This window comes from Euprymna scolopes, chromosome 10 (genome assembly GCF_053919585.1).
Source record: "Euprymna scolopes isolate OS-2025 chromosome 10, ASM5391958v1, whole genome shotgun sequence".
In the NCBI taxonomy this organism is placed as follows: Eukaryota; Metazoa; Mollusca; class Cephalopoda; order Sepiida; family Sepiolidae; genus Euprymna; species Euprymna scolopes.
The window spans coordinates 8,199,344-8,218,154 of NC_136491.1; the positions used below are offsets into that span (position 1 = coordinate 8,199,344).

The window sequence follows — 18,811 nt, forward strand, 5'->3', positions numbered from 1 at the left end:
TTTTGTAATACCTCGTTGTTTTGAGTAGTGGGTCTTCAGTTTTAGGGCAAGAATTTAGGCTGATTTCTACCATTATCACAGCATGATCAGCATTCCCGAGTGGGCTGTGGGCATTTGTTGTACAGTCATTGGGAACCGTTGTCAGAAAGAGATCTAGAAGTGAGGCATGTTGATCTTGCTGGTCTGGGAAACGTGTCAGAAATGTAACCAACTGAGATAGGGAATGAGATATAGAGAAGCTATGAGTTGCGCTACCAGCTACGTCTGTGATTTGAGAATCCTGCCAGTTACTGTGGTCGACATTGAAGTCACCAAATACATGTATTTGTGTGCTAGTATCGAGGGAGAGTGCTATATCTATGCTATCAGAGACTTTGTTTATTAGGTGCAGTCCTGGTTTGAGGGAGAGCAGTAGAGAAAATACAAGTAGCTAATATTGTGTTGCTTATTTAGTCTGAAGCACATAAAGGCCTGGCCCTCTGATTCTAGTTTTATTTCTCTAGTTAGGGGGAGGGTGTTTCGAATATAGACTCCAAGTCCATGCATATGTCTGTCCGAGTCCTTACGGTAGAGTGGGAGATAACCAGGCATGTTAAAGTGGTTAGAGGGAATGGAGGAGTGAAGGTTAGTTTCACTTAATGCTAAGATATCCGGGGTGTTTACAAGGAGAAATGACTCAACATGCAAGTATCAGAAAGTTTCATTGGATATCCTGGTGGCTTGGCAGATTGAGAAAAGGCTTAGTGCTTTCATGAATAGTGACATTTGAGAGGCACTCATAAAACCAAGTCAATTCATGTTGGTCCCCGGAGTTTTGCATCGTAAACAGTCCCAAATTGTTGATGAAATTGCACATGACTTGGCTTATCGCTTCATTCGTCTTCATAGCAATCATTTGAAGTGTAAATCTGTCGAAAGCTGGCATATTTGATTGCGTGTGGTTCTCTGCTGTGGCAGCTGCATGTCCAAGGTTTGTTGCCAGTTCTGTCGGTGACAAGGGTTTAAGAGTGTCGACACAAGTCATATCCTTTATAAGTAGTTTGTCATTTACAAAGGGAAACCCCGTCAGACTATGAAACCATATTTGATCATGAAAAAAAGAAATTCCCACTTGAAATATAAAAATCAATATTTCTTTCCTTGATTGAATAAAACTTAATAAAAAAAACAAAACTTTTGTATCATAAAATTTTGTATAAAACAAAAGAATAAGTTAACTTAGCAATATTGTTTTCTTTTATGTTTTGTTGTGTATCTTTTAATAAAATACCTTTGTGACGCAAGATGTTTTTTCTCTTTGTAGGTATGGTGTTGGAATGATCTATTATAAACAAGAAAAATTCAATCTCGCTGAATTGCATTTCAGTAAAGCATTAATGATCAATCCCCAAAGTCCAGCTTTGCTTTGTCACGTTGGCGTTGTAAGTATTCAACTTGATTGCAGCACTTTCATGTGGGATATGATAGGGTGGGTGTAATTTGCTCACCTGAAACTGTAATATAAAGACTAATTAATACTGAAACTTTATTTAGAAATTTACTTTAATATTTTTAATTGCATTAAAGTTTATTTTCACAGGTAAAAAGTTACAAGAATTTAATATTTTTGCAATATTTTTTGTGTAAACATCAAATCCTAAAATTTTTTTTTGATTGCATCAAATTTTATTTTGCAGGTACAGCATGCCCTCAAAAAATCTGAAATGGCCCTCCAAACCTTAGACAAGGCCATTTCTATCGACCCAAATAATCCTCTTTGTAAATTCCATCGAGCTTCCATTTTATTTGCTAATGATAAACATAGAGTAAGTATATCCATATTCTGTATTTTTTCTTTTGTTTAATTGCCAACTTAAATAAGACAAATTATGTTGTATTTCCTGCATTAGAATAGAAGTGATAGAACTAAGAAATTTATTATGTGTGTGTGTTTTAAGTGGCCTGACAAGGCCACAGGGGAGACAACTGGAGCAACAAAACTGAAGTTGGCTTGCAGGACACTGTATATACAAACGTAGGCAAATTTGGGCATATTTTATTAATTTGAAAATATAGGAACTTTTTTACCAATTGTTATAAAATTTTAACCATAAAATAGTATTATAATCTTCAAAAAGCTTGCAAATTTTCATGTAGTTTTGTCTTATAGAACCAAAGATATAAGCATTTCAATTTATAATATATATACACACACAACTTTTTTTGGCAATATAAGTTCCAAATCTCAGTGAGTATTGATCAGAATTTAACAAGTGAAGGTTCGTTGGAAAAGTAATGACCTGAATTATGTGGTGGGCTGTGACATTTTTCCTTAAGGTGGCACATTATGGGGATCATTTGTTTTGCTAGTTTTGCATATGAATTACAAAATATCTGGTATTTCCCCAAAACCTCTGGCCTTGATTGAGTGGAGACTAAAACTTGCTGCTATAGTTTCAAATGATCTGAAATAACAGCAAGGGAGATTTGATTCCAAATATTTCTCATATGTTATATCTCCCTTCTTTGGTTTTCATACATCAAGTAAATTTTACAGTTTATAAAGATTGATACTGGAGATATTCATAATCATACCCTGTTTCCAGAAGAGGGGAGATATAAGGCATGAGAAATATTTGGAATCAAGTCTCCCCTTGCTGTTATTTCAACTCATTTGAAAGTATAACAGCTAGTTTTAGTCTCTCCTCCATCAAGGCCAGAAGTTTTGAAGAGTTACATATGTATGTTTGTATGCTACTATTTTCCTCAAAAGCTTGAATGTTGATTACACACAGAGTAAAGTCACATTTTTCCTTTATTGTCCTGGTGCTACCAGATCAGGCTTTCTATTGGCTTCCTGAGACGAAATGCAGCTACATCGATTTTCTGTTTTTGTTTTCTATTCTCCTTTGTAAAACTTAATTATGTTCTGCAAAATTTAAAACAAGCAACAGCTCGCCCCTTCCACTCTCCTTTCTTTTTCTATCCCTACTACCCAACCCCGTCGGTGGGGCATAATACACCGACTGGTCCCCTGCAGAGAGTAAAAACCTCTCAATGGGGCCACCTGTTGGCCATGGGTGGCGACCTGTAATGCCTAGGAAAGGGATCCTGGTGGCTGAGTAACTGATACCTAGGGAAAACAAAGGTATCAGTTGCAACACTCCACTTTGGCCTCATATTGGGCTAGACGAGCGGTTGGACGGGCCCGATTCAATCAATCGGCTGGTCACGTCAAAATCTAAACCTGACTTACACAAAAAAAAAATCCACTCGCACTCCCCACCTTTTTACAATAAACAGATTTAGAAAGCGGTGGCTCATGGGTCAATCAACTCACTGGACAAATGGACTTATCACGGCTGAAAAACAAATATTCTTACTAAAAGGAGGCTTTTGAAAAAATATTTAAGTAAAAATGGATGAACTACAGGTGCTTAGGTCCACCAATGAGACGAGTATACCTCCCGTGTATCCCTGTTGCTGTTGGGGTGAATGGGTTCCCCTCCCCCCCAACACCTCCCATATAAGGCTCCGGGGTGGGTGGGGAGCTCGAGAGAAGAAAAATTACGAACTACAAAAATGGCCCACTATAATACCTCAAAAAAGAAGTCATTCAGAAGTTTCTGATCTGACTAGCTCAGACTCAGAAACTGAAATAAACAAACAAATCTTCCCGAGATTTTTTGTAATAGAAACAATTGAAGGAGAACAAATAACAAAAATGTCTCCTTTCAAAATAGAAAGAATACTATCAAGAGGAATCAAACCAAAAACTGGAAAAAAACAAAAAAATGGCACACTGTTAATCGAAATAACAAACCAGAAACAAGCAACTGAAATTTACAAATGGAAACTTTTCGATGCTCGAAAAATAAAAACCTACCCCCACAGAACATTGGACACTAGCAAAGGTGTAATCAGGTGCCCCGAACTAGTCCTGTGCCCCTTAGAAGAAACAAAAAATAATCTTAAAAATCAAAACGTCATTGATATCAAAAGAATTCAGATAAAAACAAAATCCGGCAAAATCATAGGTATCAGCTGCAACACTTCATATTACATATAAACATTTGATACTCCTTAAATACCTAACAACATAAAAATAGGATACATACCAAGCCCATTCAGGTGTCACAATTGTCATCGATATGGGCACCATAAAGATCGATGTACACGACCAACTTGCATGAGATGCGGAGACAAAGAAACACATACTGATTGTCAAAATGCACCAAAATGCGTCAATTGCCATCAAAATCATAGCGCAAACTGAAAGGAATGCGAAAAATGGAAAAAAGAAAAAGAAATTCTCAGAATAAAAGACACCAAAAACATAAGTTTCCAAGAAGCCCGTAAACTAGCAGAAAATACAAAATACTCTGAGATAACAAAAAGAAATACACAGCCTAACCTCGAACCAAATGATAATACAACAAAAACAAATCCCTCAAACCCCCAAACTGAATTATTCATGAAATTACTCAACGAAATGAGAGAACTAAAAAACCATGAAACAAACCATCACAGAAAGTAAAGATTTTTGAAAGAATATAATCAAAATAAAAAAAAGTCCTCAAACTAAAACTCTACCACAAAAACCTATTAAACTGAAAACAGCATCCATAAAAACAACCCCTACAACAGAAAAAATAAAAAATGAACAGACCCCAAAAGAACCCCACAAGACCGCTACCAATAAAAGCAAAATAAACAGATCCCACTCAACCTCTAGATCAGGACCCCACCACCCGCCGCGACCCCATTCGCAATCTGAAACCCGAAACACCCAAGCAAACATCGAAACTATGGACGTAGACATAAACACCAACAGTTCAAAACCAGAAAACCATGGCTCATAAAATACTTCAATGGAACATAAGAGGAACAAAACCCAACTTTGAAGAAATATTACTCCTTATAAAAACTTACTGCCCTGCTATAATTGCTCTACAAGAAACCCACCTAAAAGTTAATACAATTAATATAAAACACTACTGCTCATATAACTACATAAACAAGAATTCAAACATAGCTACAGGAGGATCATCACTACTTATAAACAAAAACATCCCACACAGTGAAATAAACCTAAAAACAAACATGCAATAACCGCAACATTCCATAAAACAATAACATTGTGTTCACTATACATCCCACCAAGTGAAAGAATAAAAGGAGCTGAACTAAATGCCCTACTCCAACAACTACCAAAACCATTCATACTAATGGGGAACCTAAACGGCCACAACGAACTATGGGGTAGTATAAGAAATGACAAACGTGGTAAAATAATCGAAACGCTACTTAACCAAAATCAATTATGCCTACTCAACACCAAAGAAAATACATATCTACACCCAGCAACAGGCACTCTCTCAGCTATTGATTTAGCAATTTGCAACCCAACTCTATTTACGGACTACAACTGGAAAACACATGATGATACATGCGGAAGCGACCACTACCCAATTATACTAGAAAACAAAAACCCAGAACCAGACGACAAACCCTCCCGTTGGAATTTAAAAAAGGCAAACTGGAAAAAATTCCAAAACTCCTGCAAATCTAGACTGATACCAGAAGCAAACACCTAGACTGAGGATCACATAATATATTTCAACAATACACTCCTTTCCATTGCAAAAGAAAACGTACCAAAAAGTTCTCCCCCTACAAAAGTCAACAAACCATGGTATAACAAAGAATACCAGGAAGCAGTGAGAATATGACGTGCCAAACTAAGAAAATTTAAAAAGAATCCAACTAAGGAAAACTTAGATCAATTTAAAAACAGCAGAACAAAAGCAAGAAAAATCATCAAAGAAGCAAAAAGGAAGACCTGGAAAAACTTTGTATCAAAAATAAATGCGAACACCAAAATCAAAAAAAGTATGGGAGATGGTAAGAAAAATATCTGGGAAAAACAATAAAGACCCAATCAAACACCTTACTTGCAATAACATAAAAATTACTAACAAAGAAAATATTGCAAACAAACTAGCTGAACAATTCTCCATAAACTCCTCATCAAAAAACCAATCAAAGAAATTCCAAACCCTAAAACAGAACAAAGAAAAGAACAGAATTAACTTCAAATCAAAAACAAAGAACATTACAACCAACCATTCAACAGAACAGAACTAAAAGAGGCTATCCAAAAATCTCATGATACAGCAGTAGGCCCTGACGAAGTCCACTATCAATTTCTAAAAAACTTACCAGAACCATCTCTCAACTACCTTCTACAAACATACGACATATGGATGAACAATAACATCCCCAAAAACTGGAAAGAAGCCATAGTAATTCCAATACCTAAACCAAAAAGAGACCATTCAGATTCAACAAATTACCGACTCATTGCCCTCACCAGCTGCGTATACAAGACCTTCGAAAGGATGGTCAATAAAAGACTAACATGGTATCTTGAAAGCAAAAACCTGATAACAGAATATCAATCAGGCGTCAGGAAAAATAGAAGCCCCATCGACCACCTAATCAGATTAGAAACATTCATCAGAGAAGCTTTTGCCAGAAAAGAACACCTAATAACAATCTTTTTCGACCTAGAAAAGCATATGACACTACTTGGAAATATGGCATTAAAAAGGACCTATATGAACTTGGATTTAGGGGCAGAATGCCAGAATTCATTTGCAATCTCTTAAATAATAGACACTTCAAAGTAAGATTAGGCAACACACTCTCAGCCCAAAAAGAACAAGAAATGGGGGTACCTCAGGGTAGCATCTTATCCATCACCCTTTTCAACATAAAAGTAAATAAAATCATTGAAAACATAACCCCTGGTGCTAACTGCGTCCTATACGTGGACGACTTGCTCATCTGCTACCGATCAAAATACATAACCACAGCTGAACGAAAACTGCAACTTTGTCGAAATAAAATAAACGAATGGGCCACAGAAAATGGTTTTAAATTCTCAAAAGAAAAAACAAATTGTGTCCATTTCTGTAAACTCCAAAGAACTCATCATGATCCCATCCTAAAACTGGATAACAATAACATCGCTGTCGTAGAACAACACAAGTACCTGGGCTTAATATACAACAGGAAACTGACTTTCATACCTCACATAAAAAATCGAAAAACAAAATGTCACAAGGCCATTAAACTGATCAAAGTCCTATCCCACACTGACTGGGGCGCTGACAAAACCACACTACTTAAACTATACCGTTCCTTAATAAGATCCAAGCTGGATTATGGATGCTTCATATATGGGACAACCAGAGAATCATATAGAAAAGAACTAAACACAATACACCACCAAGACTTAAGATTGGCTGTCGGAGCCTTCACCACTTCACCAGTGGAAAGCCTATACACCGAGTCTAACGAACTTCCACTGACACTTAGACGGAAAAAACTAGCCCTTCAGTACTGCTTAAAACTCGTGTCCATCAAACCCTGCAAACAATTGTTTTCCACCCACAACACACAAACTTCTTCAATGGGAGAGAAAATATTATTAAACCATACAGCCTACGTATAAAAGACCTTCTTTAAGAAGCCCAAATAGATACCACAGAAATCCAGGTTTCCCTCAAACCAAAATCTCCACCTTGGCTAATTAAACAGCCATCGGTAAATTTAAACCTCAAGAATGTAACAAAATCTTCTAAATCCAACACACATCCCCTAACTTATACAAATAACTTCAATAATATATTAGAACAATATCAAAACTTGACACACATCTACACAAATGGCTCCAAAGAACTAAACAAAGCTGGAAGTGCAGCCATATCTAACATTATACTACAAAAACGTCTCCCAGACAACTGCTCAATTTTCAGTGCTGGATCAACAGCCATAGACCGAGCTTTAGACATCATCCAAAAAACCAAGTCAAACAAATACTTAATATTATCTGATTCACTTTCAGTCTTAACGTTATTATATAACAAAAACTTGAACAACCCTTAATCATAAACCTGGAAAGAATCACTTCCCTTTCCAAAAACACTGATGTCGTATTCTGCTGGATTCCCAGCCACATAGGACTCAAACGCAACGAAAAAGCTGATACAGCAGCAAAAAAATCTTTCAGAATAAATATCCGCAATACAAAAGTACCTCACACTGATTACAAACCACTAATCAACAAATACATCACTTCAAAGTGGTAGAAGTTATGGAATGCCTGCAAGAATAATAAGCTCCAGCAGGTGAAGCCCAACCTCGGGAAAAGAACGGAGGGCGGGACCTCTGGCTGGGAGAAGACAAGAAACAGTAATGACAAGACTTCAAATAGGACACACCAGGATCACTCACTCGTACCTATTAAAAGATGAAGAGGCCCCATTCTGTGTGTCATGTCATGAGCTTTACATGGTGAAACATATCCTGATAGACTGTGTGGATCTCCAGCAGATACGAATGAGGCTAGTCTAAAAGATCTTTTTCACGGAGTGGACCCTAGCAATATCTTGAAATTCCTAAGAGAAACAAGATTATATAACAAAATCTAAAATCCTAATAAACAACAAACAAACATAACCAAATAACCACTTCAGAAAAACCTAAAACCCAAATAACAAACAAAATACAACCAAACAACCTTTCCAGCAAAATCAAAATACCTAATAAACAACAAACAAACATAACAAAATAACCTCCTCACTATTAAATGAACCATAAAGGTTGATATGCTGGTTAAATAAACCATCCATCCATCCTTTATTGTCATAAAGCTCTATTCAAGAGAATATTAAGCCCTTCATATGTGCAACGTTTACTGCTATGATTTTCAGCTTGGTTCCAATTTTGAAAATTTCTGTAGCCAGAATGCTATTTTAAGAGGGAAGAAATGACTAAGTGTCGTAAAAGAATATGAAATTAGACCTCATTTTTCATCCTTCTTAATCGTGAAATATTTTTTTTATTGATTTTATTCACGTGCAAGCATGAAAAAGCCTGGTTGAATTCTCATAACAAAAGAATTTCTATATTTTTATGTGTGCGATCTGCCTTTACGTTAAATGCAAATATCTATGGCGCCTTTTGGTTTTGGAGACGTTCTAAAGTCTTTCTACTTTGTTTGAAGTATTTTTTAAATTTAAGTTAAAATTACATGCATGTTCTTTTCTGCCATCAAAAAACCTGATAAACTTATGCAATTTTCTTTTACTGTCTCCATATTTGTTTCTGCAATCTTTCCCCTTTTTTTTTTCTAGTTATTATTTATGGCAGGGTTCGTATAGACTTGAAAATTCTTTGAATTTTGACTTTTGCCTTGAAAAGACCTTATTTCTAATATTACCTTGAAAAAATCTTGAAAATATGGAAAAATGTCTTAAAAATCCTTGAAAATTGTATTCTTTATGTCCAGTAAAAATTTGTCTTGAAATATTAGAAAATCAAAATAAATACAATTAAATTGATTTTTAAATGTTAATAAAAGTAACATTAAAATATTATTTAAATATTGAACATAAAATCGAAATACATTGTTCTGAAATTGCATATCACAAAACTACCTGATGTAGTTGCATGCTAAAATACTTTCCTTGTATGAACGGAACTCTCCAATGACCCCCCCCCCCCCAAAAAAAAAACCAAAAAAAAAAAAAAACTTGTGATAATTTAAAATTAGGCCTGCCAGACGTAAAAAAAAAAATGGACAAGACAGCAAAAATCTTGGTTGTAGATTAAAAGCCATAAAGAGATTTAATATTTAAGATGAAATACAAATCATTTAGAACTACTTAAAACACCAAAAAATGATGCAGGTAGGTTGCAAAGTAATTGTAACATTTGGTAACATTTATTTGTTGTATATTTTGATTTTTTTTATCACTTTTTTCAAATCACTGTAGATTGTAAAACAAACCCAAAATTTTGTTTTGGAAACTTGAATCTTGTCTGGAGAAGTCCTTGAAAAACCTTTAAAAATTGACATTGAAAATCTGTATAAACCCTCTATGGAAATTGCTCCAGACTTGGCAAAAAGCCCCTTGATGTAAGAGCTAAAAAAAAAAAAAAAAAAAATTCAAGGTCAAAACCTTGCCAGTGATAAATGCGAGATGGAATAGATTCTGACCCAGAAAATAGCAATTCTTCCCTTTTTGTCAGAAACATTGTTCCTGTAATGCAAGAAAAAAATAAGGAAAGCAAGAATTCTGTGGCTGCCAAAAATAAACTCAAGATCCATATTTTACTCTCCTTAAATTATAACACGGGGTTGAGTTAGTAAGACACGCTTGAAACTTGAACCAGAAATAAATGTTCAATTATATTTTGTGTTCTACCCCCTTATATCTTCATAATTTTCCGCTCCTTCATTTTTTTTGTTTGTTTCAGCTGAAAAATCAATGCGTTCCTCTAATTGATCCATTTTGAAAATATATTGTTTTTTGTTTTTTTTGCAGGAAGCCTTAGCAGAATTAGAAGAACTTAAACAAATTGTCCCGAAAGAATCATTAGTATATTTTCTAATAGGAAAGGTAAATATATTAAGATTTGTTTCACATTTCTGGTTTAATGGAAATTCTTGTAGATTTGCAGTTTTCTTTTTACTTTTAATCATCTGCATTAAAAAAATGATTTTATGATGGCTAACCCGTTAAATAACATTAAGATCGATTTTGTGGGAAGAAAAAAAAAAAAAAAAAAAAATCCTAAATTTTAATGTTTTTTCAATTTTTGAAATGACGATTGATACTTCCTACTTGGATTACTGTGTGTGTATGTCACAAGATGACAATGAACGGAAAATTTTAAATACGACAGGTGCAACCAAATCAGGCCTTTTGAAGATGGATTCCTGATTCAAATGCACCTACATTAACACCTTTTTTAAAAAATTTTTTTTTAACTATTTCCACAACTAAATCCTGTTCTCCAAACCCCAAAACAAAACCAGTAGTCCACTTTCCCTCCTTCTCTTTTTTTCTTTTTCCACCCCCACTTCCTTACTGGCTTCCTAACTTAAAACACACCCAAGAATATTATAAACTCTTTCTCTTTGCAGAGCTAAGTCATTATCTGCAGGGTTGGGAATAAAAACAAAATCCACTACAAGTCTTTATCTCTATCTTACTCTACAAAATCAGTAAATCAGAACTCATGAATAAATATAGGAAGATTTAAACAACTTGAAGTATAAACCTTCTTTTTGTTTATCTTGCCCTGTTAGTAGGGCATCGGTTGCTAGCTGTAACACTTTAGAACGTTATTCTGGTGATTGAGCTGACTTAGACCCGGGCACATAGAAGTCTAGGCACACATTTTGGCTCTTACTTTGACTGGTCCTGTATATGACCTTAAACTATATCCAGTGGTGAGGCTCCAGCTTGTGGGCTTTGGAGAGTGTGGAGCCACCCTTTAATTGCCATTGCTCCCAGGTCCAGTCTGACCCGGAGTGATAGTACCTGTTAGGGTCTCAACTATGGGTTAAATAGAAACCGACTTGAAAACAAATATATTCTATTAAAAAATTTTTCTTCAAAATTTTTGGATTCAGCATTAAATAACCTGAAAAGGGTTGATATGCCATAAAACAAAACCAACCAACCAACTTACTTTGACTAGACGGGCGATTGGAGAGACCCAATCCAACAAATCAGCCAGTCACGCCAACCTCTAGCACTTACACTCAAAATGCCAACTACCATAACAAAGAACAAAACTCAAAGGTACTTCATCTTTTTTCCTCACTACCAAAAATATGCAAATTAAGTTAGTCCTATGCTAGAAGGTGGTGGCAAGGGTCAATCAATTGGAAGGACCAGAACTTAACACTCTGTCTGAACATATATATTTTTGAGGACATAATGAACAGGAAATAGAAAGTGCTTGACAACTCCTTACCAAAAGAGTATATCCTCCATGTAGCCTCGACATAGTCAAGGTGAATGGGTTTCCCCCTTAATTTGTCTCAATTTTGGACTCGAAGGTGGTAGGGAGCATCATTGATGAAAAATAAACCCCAAAATACATGGCTGGAAAAAAAATTATACTTCTCCCTCAAAACCCTTAAAAGAAACCATTCCAGTGACTCTGACCTCTCTAGCTCAGATGATGAAAAAAAAGATCCAAAACTAGAAAACGGTACCATCTATAGGCGAAGGAAACTTCCCAAGATTCCTAGTTATTGAGTTAATAGAAAATAAAAAGATGGAGACCTATCACCTTTTCTAATAGAAAAGATATTATCAATAAAAAGTAAGCCAAAAACAAATTAAAAAAAAAAAAAAAAAAAGACAGAAATTTACCAGTCGAAGTAACTTATCATGGAGATGACCAATCTCTACTTAAACTCGTAGAAATTCTCCATTTTAAATGTAAAGTTTTTCTACATGAAAGTGATTTGAAGCTACGACTTATTGTTAGCAACAAAGGAAGAAGTAAAAATGAAATTAAAAGCAAGGAGTCCGACATATCCGTATCAACATAAAGACATAATAAAATAACTAATAATACACACATACACACACACACACACACACACATATAAACTTTCAACACACCCACAATACCAAAAGAAATAAAGATCGGCTACTTAAAAATAAAAGTAGACCAATACATTCCAGTTCCATTGTGTTTCAACTGGCAAAAATATGGGCATCATAAAGAAATCTGTAAAGGAAAAAGAATATGTGGAAAATGCAGCAACAGAGAGCGAGATGACACCGAAGAAGAATGTATAAATGAGGTGAAATGTGTTAACTGCAGGGAAGATCAGCTGGTCTTCTCTAAAATATGTAAAACATAAAAAAGAAATAATGGAAGTAAAAATAAAAAAAAATTTCCCAGAAGCCAGAAAAATAGTTAATACGTACTTGAAAGACAACACATATGCTGAGACAACAAAAACTACAACTAAACCATGCCAACATAATGAAATACATGATCAATATAAGGAACTGATAAACAGATTACATTAAACATTAAAGAATGGCCAGAATTTCAAAATAACCTAAAAGAAAAATATTCAAATCTGGAAACCAAAACAATAGAAATAAATCCAAAGAAAGTAAGATTCGATTTACAACAGAAACATTTAAAAAAAAATATCACAGAAACCAACAAAATAATCACCAGAAATTAATAAAAATATAAGCAGTGATAAAACAGCAAATAAAGAACTCTCCAGAAAAGAAGGAAACCAAACAATAGTCAAAATAAATTCCAAATTCTAGAAAAATGGAAACCAAAAACACACTAGATAAAAAAAAGAAAACCAACACAAATAATCAAGATGGAAAAAATGAACAAGGCAAAACATTTCAAGCAAGACCCAAATTGACATCCAAACAAAAAGAAAAAACTCTGCAGAACACTTTACCAAAGACACTCAGACGAAAGATAAACCTCTACCTCTAAAGAGGATGGAAAAAAAAAAATCATCCAATAGAATTGTCGTAGAAAAAGATCTAATTGTAACAAACTTCTTATATGCATTTCACTCTTCAACCCAGCCATTGTCTGTTTACAAGAAACCTTCCTACAAAACAATAACCATTTCAAAATGCCAAACTATGAACAATACAACTATTTCCATAACACAGGCTTTCGTGCTAATGGAGGCACCTCAATTCTTGTAAGAAATAACATACCTCAAAGTAATTTCTGTCAAAACAAATCTCCAAGCAATCACAACTCAAGTCACATTACACAAAATAATCACAATCTGCTCAATATACCCCCCCTCCCCTCATGAACCAATAAATGAACTAGAAAATTTAATAAAACAACTACCCTCACTGTTCATCCTCCTATGAGACTTTAACTACCACAGTACGTTATGGGGATGTGAAGTCACAAACTCAAAAGTAAATAAAATTGAACAACTAATTAACAAAAATGACTAATACCTCCTCAATCTAAAAAATCTCACATACTTAAATCCAACAAATAGATCAACTAGTGCTATTGATCTTACCATGTGTGATCCATCAAGCTTCTTAGATTATACATGGAGCGCTTACAAAGAACCATGTGGAAGTGATCACTTCCCTATTATAATCAATTACAATAACTCCATCCAAAACCACATACCCAGATGGAACACAAAGCCAACTGGGCCAAATTCAAAGAACTCTGTTCACTGCAATTAACAGAACACCAAATCCAAACAATGGAATAATTCAGCAAAGTACTCATAAAAATAGCAAAAAAGTGCATAACCAAAAATATTCCTTCTGGAAAAAACAAACAAACCGTGGTTCAATCCAGAATGTAAAATGGCTGTCAGGCAGAAAGGCGGCCTTAAGAAAATTTGAAAAACAACCAACAACTTAATAGAATACGAACACCAAGGAGCTAAAACTTGAAAAACAAAGAATCCAAAAGCATCTGCTGACAACAATTTAACAAAATCAACACTGCCACTAAATCCAAAACCATCTGGAAAATGATTAGGGAAATGTCCAGAAAATATAATTCCAACCGAATAAAACATCTTATACAAAAAAACAGAAAATAACCGAAAAAGATATTTCCAACACACTAGCTAAAATCTTTGCTGAAAATTCATCATGAAAACACTACAATAAACACTTTTAAATAAGAAACCTGAAGAAAAGTACAAAATAAATTAACTCCAAAAACGAAGAGCCTTACAATGAAAGCTTTCACTCAATGAACTAGAAACCGCTCTAGAAAAATCCCACGACTTTGCTGTAGGACCAGATGAAGTGCACTACAGCTTCCTTAAACGAACCTCATCTGAATCATTAAAACTCCTCAAAATTTATAATAAAATATGGGAAACAAGATTTCCCACATTCATGGAAACAAGCAACAATAATACCGATACTCAGATTAGGTAAAGATACATCAAACCAAGAAAACTACAGACTAATAGATCTCACAAGTTGCCGATGCAAAACATTTGGAAGAATAATCAACTACTGTCTCATATGGTAGTTAGCAACAAAATAATTTCAAAAACTCAATATGGATACCAAAAAAATCGAGGATGTATAGACCACATCACTGACCTCGAAAATTACATCAGAGAAGCTTTCATTAATAAGGAGCACGTAACATCTATTTTATTTTTTTAATTTAAAAAAAAATTTTTTTTTTTATCTTGAGAAAGCATACGAAACTACTTGGAAACATGGCATCATAAAAGATCTCCACAACATTGGACTAAGAGGCAGACTATCTGAATTCATAAAAAACTTCCTGACAGATCTTTCCAAGTGCGCATAGACTCTACTTTATCAGATCCACAGAATTAAGGAGTGCATCAAGGCAGCATATTGTCAACAACTCTCTTCAACATCAAAATTAACAATATTATAAAAGAACTCTCTTTTGATATACATAGCTCCTTATACGTAGATGACAGCTCAATCAGCTACAGATCAAAACACATTCACACCATTGAAAGAAAATTACAACATAACATAAATAAAATTAATAAATTGGCAACAAGAAATGGTTTAAAATTTTCCAAAACTAAAACAAAATGCATCCATTTCTGTAACCAACACAAACTCCACCTTGACCCAACCTTACAGATTAAAGGAGAAAAATTCCATTCATAAATGAACACAAGCACCTATGGATCAGTTTTGATAACAAATTAAACTTCATTCCATATATCAATTACATTAAAACCAAATGCAATAAAACACTACAACTCCTATGAGTCATCACCCATACAGATTGGGGAGCTGACAAGAACACATTACTTAAACTATACGGAACATTAATCAGATGAAAAATAGACTATGGCTGCTTTATATATCAATCCACCAGAAAATCATATCTAAAAACCCACAACCACTCCGGCCATATGCCACTCCGAACTAAGACTAGCACTGGGAGTGTTTCAAATCTCCCTTGTAAAAAGTCTATATGCAGAAGCACTTGAAACCCCTCCAATGCTCAGAAACCAAAATCTTGGTCTTAAGTACTACACTAAATTAAGTAAACCCCATAAACCCAGCACACAATAGCGCTTAAAACCTAAATCATAAACACCTTTTTGACCAAAAAGAAAATACAATCAAAACTTTTGGACTCTGAATAAAACTGATCTCCAAAGAAGCAAATTTACCCATAATCAAAATCCATGAAACTGTCCTACTCAAAACCCCTCCCTGGAAAATCGCAACCCCCAATATCGATCTAAGTAAACATGAAAAGAAACCTACCCAAACTTACCATTATTATCTCAATAAAATCAGAGGAAAGTGTTCAAACCACACACATACAGATGGGTCTAAACAAAATAATGCAACAGCCAGTGCAGCAATACTTAACAAATCAAACCTCCCAAAAGAAACATCAATTTTCAGTGCTGAAATACATGCTCTCAGTCTAGCTTCCAATAATAAAGAATCCAAATTTACACTCCCAATCTACTTTAAAAGCTATCAAAAATAAAAAGATGGACAACCTCCTAATCGCAAAATTACTCCACAAATTAAACTTTTCAACACATGCCATAACAAATATTGCTTCCCTGACTGTTGGAAAACTACTTTTGTGGTACCAGTTTACAAGAATTCTGGCGAAAGAACTGACACATAAAATTATCGCCCCATTAAGTTACTCCCTCTTTTCGCAAAAATATTTGAGTCCATAATTAATCAAGCTCTAGTCCACCACCTTACAGTTGCTAAACTTTTGACTGACCATCGATATGGATTTAAGCAAGCCCGTTCTACTGCTAATATTCTAACTGTAATCTCTGAGCATATATACCATGTACTGGATAAGTGAGGGGAGTGCAGTAGCCATAGAAATATCCAAGGCTTTTAACAGGGTATGGCATGATGGTCTTTTCATGAGAATCAGAAACTATGGTATTACTGGACGAATACTTAACATAATTAAATCCTTAAATAAGGTTGTCCTCGATGGTCATATGTTAAAACAATATGATATAAATGCGGGTGTACCCCAAGAGTCTATCCTTAGACCTTCATTATTCATAATATGCATAAATGACCTCCCTGATAAAATTGTCCGAGATGAGCATATTTGCTGACGACCTCACACTCTATAACAGACATGAGGTGAAAATGAATGAACACATATCTAAGCCAATAGTGGAAAACTTGCTAATATTTTAATACTTACAAGAAACCTTCTCAACCATCAATAGCTATGGTTAAAGATACATTACTTGAAAGTACTTTGTTCAAACTCCTCGGCTTAACGTTCACAGGGAACATGAGTTGGAACAATTGTATTGAAAACATTGCCAGGGCCGCTGCGAAAAAGGTAGGCTCTCTCTACCGTGCTAGAAAACTACTGACACCTGAAACTATCCTGTACCTCTACAAGGCCACCATTCGCCCATGTATGGAGTATTGTTGTCACATTTGGGCTGGTGCATCTGCTACTACTCTCTCACTCCTGAACTGTCATCTAAGCTTCAACTGTTGTCTCATCGACGAAATGTTGCATCCTTCTGCCTGTTTGACAAGTATTTTAATGGTGGATGCTCCAAAAACTACCCTGGTGCTACTAGATCAGGCTGCCCTGTGGCTTCCTGAGACGAAATGCACCTACATTGACGTTTTTTTTTTGTTTTCTGATCTTTTTTGTAAAACTTAATTATGTTCTGCAAAACCAAAAACAAAAACAACAGCCTATCTCCCTCCCCTTTTTATTTTATTTTTCCTACCTTACTCCCGGTCCTGGATATGACCCTAAACTACATCCGATGGTGAGGTCCGGCTTACGGGCTTGGGGAGTGTGGAGCCACCTCTTAATTGCCATTGCTCCCAGGTCCACCCTGACCCGGAGTGGTAGTACCTGTTAGGGTCCCAACTATGGGTTAAATAGAAACAGATTTTAAAAAGGAAAAGAAACAACAAAAAAAGAAAGAAAAAGAAAACAAATATATTCTATTAAATTATCTATTTTTTTATTTTTTTGCCCTGTTGGTAGGGCATGAGTACAAACCGACTGCCCCCCTGCAGAGGGTAAAAATCCCTCAATGGGGCAACCAGTTAGCCGTGGGTTGCTACCCGTAAAGTCTTAGGACGTGATCCTGGTGATTGAGCAAACCTAAACCAGGATACATAGAAGTTTAGGCACCGCAACACATCACTTTGGCCCTTACTTCGATTGAACGGGCGGTCGGAGAGGCCCGATCCGACCAATCGGCCAGTCACGCCAAGCCCCACCATATATTGCCCATTCCAAAAACTCATTACTAATACAACACATCCCCCCCTCTCCCACAAATAACCCTACTCCCTAATATATGATGGAAAGCGGTGGCTGAGGGTCAATCGATTAGGTGTGAATATCGATGACGAGGCTATAAACCCCTCAGGATTGCTACAGATCCCATAGCAATATCAAGAGAGAACAGATAATCATTATGATACCATCAAAGTCGGTTATATCATCATTGTATCCCTGTAGAGGCTGGGCGAATGGGTTTCCCCCCAGGCTCTTCCCAAATAGGACTCCGAGGTGGGTGGGGAACAAAGATGACGAAAAAAGAAAACAAAATATATGGCTTATTCCTCCCAAAAACCACCCAACCACCCAAAGAGAACCCACTCTGATGTCTCTGACATCAGTAGCTCTGACGAAGAGACGATAAAACCAAGGAACTCAACATTCGTAGTAATAGAATCAATGGAGGAAACTCCTTTGAGCAAACTATCACCTTTTAAAATTGAAAAAAATCTTAAAACTCTAAAACCAAAGTCTATTAAAAAACAATTTAATGGCAGCCTACTAATAGAAACCCATAACGAAGAACAAACTAAAGAAATATTGAAACTAAAATTATTTGAAAACATCAAAGTCAAATGCTACAGACATCCAACCCTAAATACCTGCAAAGGAGTAGTGAAAAGCCACGAACTTGCACTTTGTC

General features: G+C 35.4%; 1 protein-coding gene across 1 annotated transcript in view; it reads left to right on the forward strand.

Moving 5' to 3' along the window:
- LOC145285798 (cell division cycle protein 27 homolog) overlaps positions 1-18,811 on the forward strand; it is a 154,458-nt gene that overhangs the window by 125,280 nt on the left and 10,367 nt on the right. The window contains exons 16-18 of the mRNA XM_080134175.1: positions 1,304-1,421; positions 1,677-1,805; positions 10,377-10,451. Of these exons, the coding sequence (XP_079990301.1) occupies positions 1,304-1,421; positions 1,677-1,805; positions 10,377-10,451 (322 nt within the window). The remainder of the gene's footprint in view (positions 1-1,303; positions 1,422-1,676; positions 1,806-10,376; positions 10,452-18,811) is intronic.